Source organism: Nicotiana tomentosiformis, chromosome 6, assembly GCF_000390325.3.
Source record: "Nicotiana tomentosiformis chromosome 6, ASM39032v3, whole genome shotgun sequence".
In the NCBI taxonomy this organism is placed as follows: domain Eukaryota; kingdom Viridiplantae; phylum Streptophyta; class Magnoliopsida; order Solanales; family Solanaceae; genus Nicotiana; species Nicotiana tomentosiformis.
This window is the reverse complement of record NC_090817.1, coordinates 145,484,452-145,493,259: the sequence shown is the minus strand read 5'-3', so window position 1 is coordinate 145,493,259 and position 8,808 is coordinate 145,484,452. Positions and strand designations below refer to the sequence as shown.

The window sequence follows — 8,808 nt, the reverse complement described above, 5'->3', positions numbered from 1 at the left end:
ACAAGCTAATACAGATCACTATTAAATAATTACAGGCCCAAATACAATAGAGGATAACCCAACAGTACATCTGGGTCTTCGAATAGGCTCAAGACTTCGTACAGATAGCAGGCCCAAACTCCAAGCGCAGCCAGTATACTTTGAAAACCTCAAGAACAAAAGGCAAGCCCAACATACCAAGCCCAAATGATGCTAATGACTAAGCTAAAGGATGCAAAGTTTGGACACACAAGTAACAAGACTAGTCTTAAACTGTAATTAGCAAACTATTCTAAGCAAGATCATGCTCAAATTGGGAAAACATATAAGACACATATGAGACAAGCTCATGTTTATCACACCAGAAACAAAGTTTAAGAGCAGTAGGATTATTTCAAACTAAATTTCAGAAATCAGCCTGGTCCAAAACTATCCTAAGAGGCCTTAAACAGGGGTTCAAACATGGGAACCTAATAGTGTCATGGGAAAGACTATATAGACTTAACATAGAAACTTCAATGTAAGAGCCTAATGAGGACAACTAATTTGCAAGGCTTAACATGTGAACTGTTCAGGTAAGTACCAACCGTCACACAAGGTTTTACATTCAACAGATGAGCATTTATAAGGCAAGCAGGCATCACATGAAGAAAGATGGAATATACTAGGCATATGTCAGATCTTACCCTAGGAGTCTTGAAATGATCAGTGAGTATACGAAAGCAAAGCAACAAGTTTGTCTATGAATTGTAATAGTATTGGCATATAGAATTCATATAATCACAGGGTGACTTTAGAGAAGTGGCAGTTTGTACGTGAAAGTCTTAGCAAAGACACACTCCAATGGGTTCTAGGCATGCATCGGTTCCTTAAGAGGATATAAGTCATGACAAACAACAGACCAGTTTATACTTAAACATGAAGGTGAGCAATTAATCAAGCTGGACACTTATAACGGGCATGCACTAAGGCTGACATGTTAAGATAAGCACTTAGATATCATTATCACAAAACTTGCAGAGAAATAGCAAATTACACATAGGAGGATTCAACATGAAAAGAGTAATTTAAGCAAGAACATAGTCTCAAAAGGGTTTTAGCAAAGCAAGGAAATCATCATGAATCAACTTAGCTATCCTCATGTGAGTTAACATCAAAACTTAACATCAAAACTTGCACAAGATTGAAGCTAGTGAAACTACAGAGTGGTGCTAGAACAAGCAGAATTGTATACGCAGTGACATAATATCATAATTAACTCAGAGAAATCCAAACAACACTAGTACGTATAACACAAACAAAAGGAGTAAAGTTACTAGAGGACAGGGCACTAACCAGTTGCAAACAAACGAATAAATAAAATCTCAGAAATAACAGCAATTGCAGGTGAGTGACGAAAGACCCCAAACCCCAGTGCTTCAGAGTTCACAAGGGCCTCGAAATGGACCCCGAGCAGTGCTTGCACTGGAAAAGGTCGACAGAATATGGTGGCCTTGGCTTCCAGCCGGCCAAGAGCTTAATTTTAGGATAGTGTCGAATAAGTGAGAGTGAGGGGATAGTTCTTAAGCCGATTCAAGAAATACTCAATTGTCTCAGAAGAAGTGAATGAGTGAGAGAAGAGTATAGTGAGAGTAATAGTAGTAAAAAATTTCTCTCCCGAGGGAATTGGGGAGGGGTTTATATAGTGTTCAAATTGAGCGGACGATCATGGAAAATCATCAGTCAAACACAAGAAAGGAAAGAATATATCATATGCAATCAAAATCAGTAAGGAAAAAGGAAAATCTCAAACACTGGTTGGGTCCAACGGTCTTGAATCGAACTAATAATGCAAGAGTCGTTCATTGTAGAGTGTATATAGACAGAAAACCGCCTAAAATCCAAAGATTTGAGTCGTTCCAGTCCGATCTTGGAAGTGGTACTTGCCATAGTTAGGCAAGTACCTATGTGATACCGTAAACCGACAACCAGTAACGGGAGAGGGCTAATAAGGTAAGTAAATCACAGGTGGATTCCATTTCTAGGTCGGAATTGGAGAGAATCAGACAACGGATACTAGGGTTTGGAGAAGAGAGGGGAAGGTTTGAGAGAGTATAGAGGCGGCTAGCTAACAAGAGTGGTCTCTAGGGTTAGGGTTATGGGGATATAAGGAAAGTGGTGAAATTATTATGGGTCGTTGATCATTTGAAATCAACGGCCATGATCGAAATGGGAGTGGGACGGGTCGTTTAAGCGAGTACCAACTGGGCTGAGGTTAAGGGGTCGTTTGGCTTGGGCTGGGATATTGGGCCTGGGATTTGAGTAGTTTTGGGCTACTAATGTGGTCCAAATATGTATAACTTAGGCTATCTTTTAAATACAAAATTATTTAAATAAAAATAATTAATAATAAATAATAAAATATTTTTTATGCATTAAAATGATTGCAAATAATAACTTATAATTATAAAATATAAAAAGGCTATTTTGGCACAAATAATGTAAATAAAAATGTAATTATGCATGAATATAGACTATTATTGCAAAAATTACGTAAATAACTAAAAATATAGATGCAATTATATAAAATAAAGTAAAATATTATTAAACAAACAAATGGATATAAAACGATAAAATTTGGATGATTAAGTCATCATAAATAATTTAAAGGGATAATAAATAAATATTCAAGTAATTTAAATGCAAAAAAATTAATTTTAAAGGTTAAAAATTATAAAAATTATAGAAAATACTTGCATAAATCTTGTAAGTTAAATAATGATGCAAAATGATATTTTGAAAGTATATATATACTGTTTGAAAAGATATGAGGGCAAAATTGGGCATCAACAAGTGTTTACTGACTTTATTACCGATTTTTTTAATTGATTTCTGTTACAGGAAACACATGAAAACAATGATTATATTTACCGTTTTAGAAAGGGCATTCTTATGATATTTTTCTGTTTGATATACTAGCATATTTTTTGACTTGTCCCCAATAAAACAGTTGTTGTTAAGTGTTATTACTCACTGAGCTAGCGACTCACTCCCCGCTATTTTTTTTATAGAGGCAGCAATTGACGCATGCGATTATTTCGTTAATTAGAGCGCACATGTTGATAGTTCTTGGTAAGCCCCGTAGTTGTTCGCGTGGGAAAGGAGTTGAATTAATCATTATAGTCTTTTCCTTGAAATCTTAGAGTCACTCCTTAGTCATTCTTTTAGTGTCATGAGTATTATTTTGTTATTATAGACTTATGATGAGTATTACACTTTCTTATCAAATTTGGAGATAAATTAGTATTTCTGGTTGTTAACAGGTGGATTATTAATGGTTAAGACTTATTTTGGTTAATAGATAAAGTTATTGTTGGTTGGATTAATATTAGGATGTTTGGTTGTTGATTTTGAGATAGGAAAGTTTTTGGATAGTCCAAAAAATAGGGGAAATTTTGTTCGTTTTTCTGTAAAATATCGCAGAGGCTTACTTAGGGGCACTTGCTCCTAAGTGTCGGTCATGATCCTAAATTGGGTCGTGACAAAGTTGGTATCAGAGCCTAGGCTTTAAGTCCCAAGTCATGAAGCAATGTTTAGTAGAGTCTGGTTCATGGGTATGTAGGCGCCCATACTTATGATCTTGAGGCTACTGAACATCTAGGCATGTTTTTCCTTATTTTATTCTTTGATCGTGCGTTGAGATAACTTGAGATCTACTTTGGAGTATTTCTTTCGCATATGGCTAGGACACGCACACCTTCATCTGCTGGACGTGGTACTACCCGAGGTGGTGGTCAAATTGGGGCTCATCAAACTAGAAGACAGGCCGCTCCTCAACCTGAAGTTGTGAACATGGGTCAACCCCAAGTTGTTATGCCAGATCATGTGCAAGAACAAGGAGTTCAAGACGCTCCACCACCAGTGCCAACTGTTGTACCTACTGTTACCTTACCTGCAAATGCAATGGCAAAGTTATTGAATGTGTTAGAGAAATTGGTGCCTACTCAGGGTGGAAGTCCAGCTCTGCAGGCTACTTTACAGACACAAGCACCTGCACAGATTCAGACTTTTGGGAATAAGGAGGTATCCCTACAAGAGTTCCTAAAATTGAAATCACCAAAATTCACAGGTTCTGATAATTTGACAGATCCTCAAAGTTTATTGGATGGGACACTCAAGGCATTACGTGCTCTAGGATGTTCTAGTGAGAGAGCCGTGGAGCTCGCAACATACAAACTAGAGGATATGGCCAACACATGGTATGAAACTGTATTGCTAGGAAGGCAAGCAGGAGCGGCACCACTAACATGGGACGAGTTCAGTAAGTTGTTCATGGATCATTTCCTTCCAGATAGCCTAAGGCAAAAATATGCTAGAGACTTTGAGAGATTGGTTCAGACTCCAGATATGGATGTGTCAACATTTAATACTAAGTTTTGTAATCTGGCTAGATATGCTCCTTACTTAGTGCCTACCCAGGAAGCTCGAGTTCAGAGGTTTGTTGATGGGTTGGTTGGTCGTCTATACACTGCAGTAGCCCCACAGATGAAGACTTTTTCCTACGTTGATGCATTCGATCTTGCTAGAAAGATTGAAAATAAGGGACTTGATGAGCGTGCATCCAGTGATTTACGTAAGAAGGCAAAGACAAGAGGATCTTTCAGTGGCAGTTTTAGTGAAAATCGCAGAGCAGGAAATCAGGGACAACAACAACAGGATTCTCAGACCGGGACACACTTGTCTTCATAGTCCACATACAAACCACATTACACACAAGGTACTAGGGGACCATAATCATCTGGACATCGTAATTCTGGGCAGATATATGCCACTACTCCAGTCTACCAGACCTGTGGTAGATCACATTTGGGCCAGTGTCGTGTTCTGAATGGAGAGTGCTTTCGGTGTGGCCAATTAGTACACCACTTGAGGGATTGCCCTCAGCCTCCGAGGAATTTCAGCCAATCTTCTATCCAGTCAGCTGCACCTACTCAGACAACTCATAATACTTCAGGTGCTGCAGGTAGAGGAAATAGAGGTCGAGGTGCTGGAAATCGTGTTAATGTGAATCTAGGGAAAGGGAATACTGGTAGAGGTCAGGCGATAGTTTTTGCATTTACTAGATAGGATGCTCAGGCCTCGAATGTTGTGGTTACATGTATTCTTTCTGTCTGTACATTTGATGCACTTGCATTGATTGATCCGGGATCTACTCACTCCTATGTGTCCTCGTACTTTGATTTGAGGTTTGGTAGACAACCTGAGCTATTGAATGATCCTTTCCTAGTTGCTACTCCTGTAGGAGAGTCCCTATTTGCTGAATACGTGTATCGTGCTTGTCAGATTCGGGTTGAGGGTAGAGATACTCTAGCTGACCTTATTGTACTTGATATGATTGACTTTGATATGTTTATGGGAATGGATTGGTTATCTTCTTGCTATGCTATCGTCGATTTTCATGCTAAGATAGTTAAGTTTGAGATACCAAAACGAACCCAGTTTTATTCTAAAAAGGGTCAGGTTCCAAAGATTTGTAAAGTTGTATCTTTTATGAAGGCTCAACGACTTCTGAAGAAAGGTTGCTTGAGTCTCTTAGCTATTGTAAATGACACAAGAGAGGAAACAATTAGTATAGAAAATATACTAGTAGTGAGAGAATTTTCTGATGTATTTCCTGAGGATTTACCAGGATTGCCTCCAGTACGAGAAATAGACTTTGATATTGATTTGCCACCTAACACACAGCCCATATCGATACCCCCATATTGGATGGCACCAGCATAGTTGAGGGAGCTAAAGCAACAATTACAAGATTTGTTAGATAAGGGTTTTATTAGACCTAGTGTATCACCAAGGAGTGTACCAGTATTGTTCATTAAAAAGAAAGACGGATCTCTAAGAATGTGCATTGACTATAGGCAGTTGAACAAGATAACAATACGCAATAAATATCCTTTGCCTTGTATAGACAATATGTTTGATCAGTTACAAGGAGCTGCCCACTTTTCAAAGATTGACCTCCGATCTGGTTATCATCAGCTTAGAATCAAAGATGAAGATATTTCTAAGACTGCTTTCAGGACTCGGTACGGGCACTATGAGTTTCTTGTGATGCCTTTTGAACTGACTAATGCTCCAGCTGCATTCATGGATTTAATGAATAGGGTATTCAAACCGTTTCTGGATAGATTTGTAATAGTATTTATTGATGATATCCTGATATATTCTCGTAGCCAAGGAGAATACAAGAATCATCTGAGGACTGTGTTGCAGACATTGCGAGAACATCGGCTTTATGCTAAGTTCTCAAAGTGTGAATTTTGGCTACACTCAGTAGCATTTTTGGGGCATGTTGTATCCAAGGATAGAATTATGGTGTATCCCAAAAAGATAGAAGCTGTGCAAAAATGGCCCAGACCTACTCCTCCTACAGAGATTCGCAGCTTTTTAGGCTTAGTAGGCTATTACAGGCGTTTTGTGTAGGATTTCTCCAAAATAGCAGCGCCACTACCAAGCTAACACAGAAAAATGCAAAGTTTTTGTGGACGGAGGAATGTGAGCAGAGCTTTCAAAAACTCAAAACATGTTTGACAACTGCACCAATATTAACCTTACTATTAGGTTCCGAAGAATTTACGGGGTTCTGTGACGCCTCGAGGATGGGATTAGGATGTGTTCTCATGCAAAATGATCGCGTTATAGCTTATGCTTCGAGACAATTGAAAAAGCACGAGCAAAACTATCCTACACATGATTTGGAGATGGCTGCAGTGGTATTTGCTTTAAATATTTGGAGGTATTACCTATACGGTGAAACTTGTGAGATTTATACTGACCATAAGAGTTTGAAGTACATTTTTCAGCAGGGGGGTCTAAATCTTCGACATCGTCGGTAGATGGAACTACTCAAGGACTATGATTGTTCTATTTTGTATCATCTTGGAAAAGCCAATGTGGTAGCTGACGCATTGAGCAGAAAATCTGTGGGAAGTTTGGCACATATAGTTCCTACAAGGAGACCTTTGGTTGAAGATATGCATAGATAGAGGGTACATGTATCAGATTTAGTGTCGGAAATTCAGAGGCATTGTTGGCTTGTGTTCAGGCTAAGTATTCATTAGTCGAGCACATTAAGGCTACCAAATATGAGGATGAGCGACTATGCAAATACAGAGATGAGGCCTTAGCTGGTAAAAGAAAGGATATGGTTGTTGAAAGTGATGGTATTCTTCGAATGGGTGACATGTTATATGTAGCAGACGTAGATGGGTTGAGACAGACTATTCTTGAAGAAGCCCACAACTCTAAATACACTATACATCCTGGATCCACAAAAATGTACCATGACCTGAAGCAATTTGGGAAGGTATGAAGAAAGATGCTGCTAACTTTGTTTCTAGTTGTTTGACTTTTCAGCAGGTCAAGACTGAGCATCAGCGACCAGCAGGACTACTACAACAAATTAAGATTCCGGAGTGGAAATGGGAAAGAATTACTATGAATTTTGTCACCGGGCTACCACGAACCCTTAGAGGTTATGACTCTGTATGGGTGATTGTAGATCGATTGACAAAATCAGCACACTTTTTGCCAGTGAAGACTACATATGGTGGAGTAAGGTATGCAGAGATATTTATGAATGAAATTGTCCGACTTCATGGAGTTCCAGTATCCATCATCTCTGATAGAGGATCACAGTTTACTTCACGATTTTAGAAATCTTTCCAAGAATCATTGGGTACACGAGTAGATCTTAGTACTGCATTTCATCCACAGATAGATGGGCAGTTCGAACGTACTATACAGATCTTGGAGGATATGTTGAGAGCTTGTATTCTTGAGTTTAGAGGTAGTTGGGACGCTTATCTACCCTTAGCTGAATTTGCTTACAACAATATCTTCCAATCCAGTATTCAAATACCTAAGTTTGTAACTGGATATACTTGAATTCAGAAAGAAAATACACTTGAAAACAAAAACAATTTCAAGTAACCTCATTATTACTAACATGTTTTGTTTCTATACAGAAGAAGATGAAAAATCAATAAAAACTTCTTGGATTTAGTCAAAGTAGGATGCCATATTTTAATGATGCAAATACTATTTATAATCATATTTTGGATATATACTACTGTCAAGAAAACACTTATCTAAGTCTATTGATGATTACTTTTATTCATATTTTCATAATGCAAATCAATTAAGAAGCAGTCTATTAAAATCATCACATCCTTATTCATAAATAAAGAAATCATCGTGAAGTGTGAATATCTTTTTTTTTTAATTGAAAAAAACAGAATTAAGAAAAACTAGTATGAATATATCTCTTTCTTGCAAAAGAGAGAAACATGTTGTACCGGATAATTTTAAATCAGAGTCGAAAACTTTAAAAGAAGATAACAACTGTGATAGTTAGAGACTCATGTTGATAACGTGTTATGAAATATAGCTCAAAGTAACAATATAGAACAAGGAAAAACAAGCTAAGAGATATAGAGAGAAAGAGCAGAGAAATTCTTATTTCTTCTTCAATTGTGTGATCTTTCCATCTATTACAAGGCTTTTATATAGGCATGAAAAGTGAAGAAATATGTCATTGAATATGTCATTAAGCATTTGAGATCATGGAGGAAGATCATGGGGAAGTTATGAAGTTACAATCATAACTTCATAAGTATTATAGTAGTGAAAGTTATGGAGACAATGGAGAAAAATAGTGAGCATTGCTCCTTTGGTGGTTATGGACATCCACCATAATTTAAGATTTTATAACATGTGAGACTTATTGGTTAAGAAAATCGTTATTTGATGATTCATAAATTGTTATACATGATTACTTACTTTAAAGTT

General features: G+C 37.5%; 1 protein-coding gene across 1 annotated transcript; it reads left to right on the top strand.

Moving 5' to 3' along the window:
* The first annotated feature begins 3,696 nt into the window (after positions 1-3,696).
* On the top strand, positions 3,697-5,742 carry LOC138894896 (uncharacterized). Its single transcript, XM_070179631.1, has 3 exons — positions 3,697-4,599; positions 4,780-5,053; positions 5,261-5,742. The coding sequence occupies exons 1-3, from the start codon at positions 3,697-3,699 to the stop codon at positions 5,740-5,742; spliced, it is 1,659 nt and encodes a 552-aa protein (XP_070035732.1).
* The last annotated feature ends 3,066 nt before the right edge of the window (positions 5,743-8,808 follow it).

Bases quoted from the DNA above. Each gene is read 5' to 3' on its own strand.
- LOC138894896 (XM_070179631.1), top strand. From the start codon at position 3,697: ATGGCTAGGACACGCACACCTTCATCTGCTGGACGTGGTACTACCCGA. The intron at 4,600-4,779 runs GCAAAGACAAGA...AATTCTGGGCAG, and splicing joins CCAGTGATTTACGTAAGAAG to ATATATGCCACTACTCCAGT. The intron at 5,054-5,260 runs GTCAGGCGATAG...CTACTCCTGTAG, and splicing joins GAAAGGGAATACTGGTAGAG to GAGAGTCCCTATTTGCTGAA.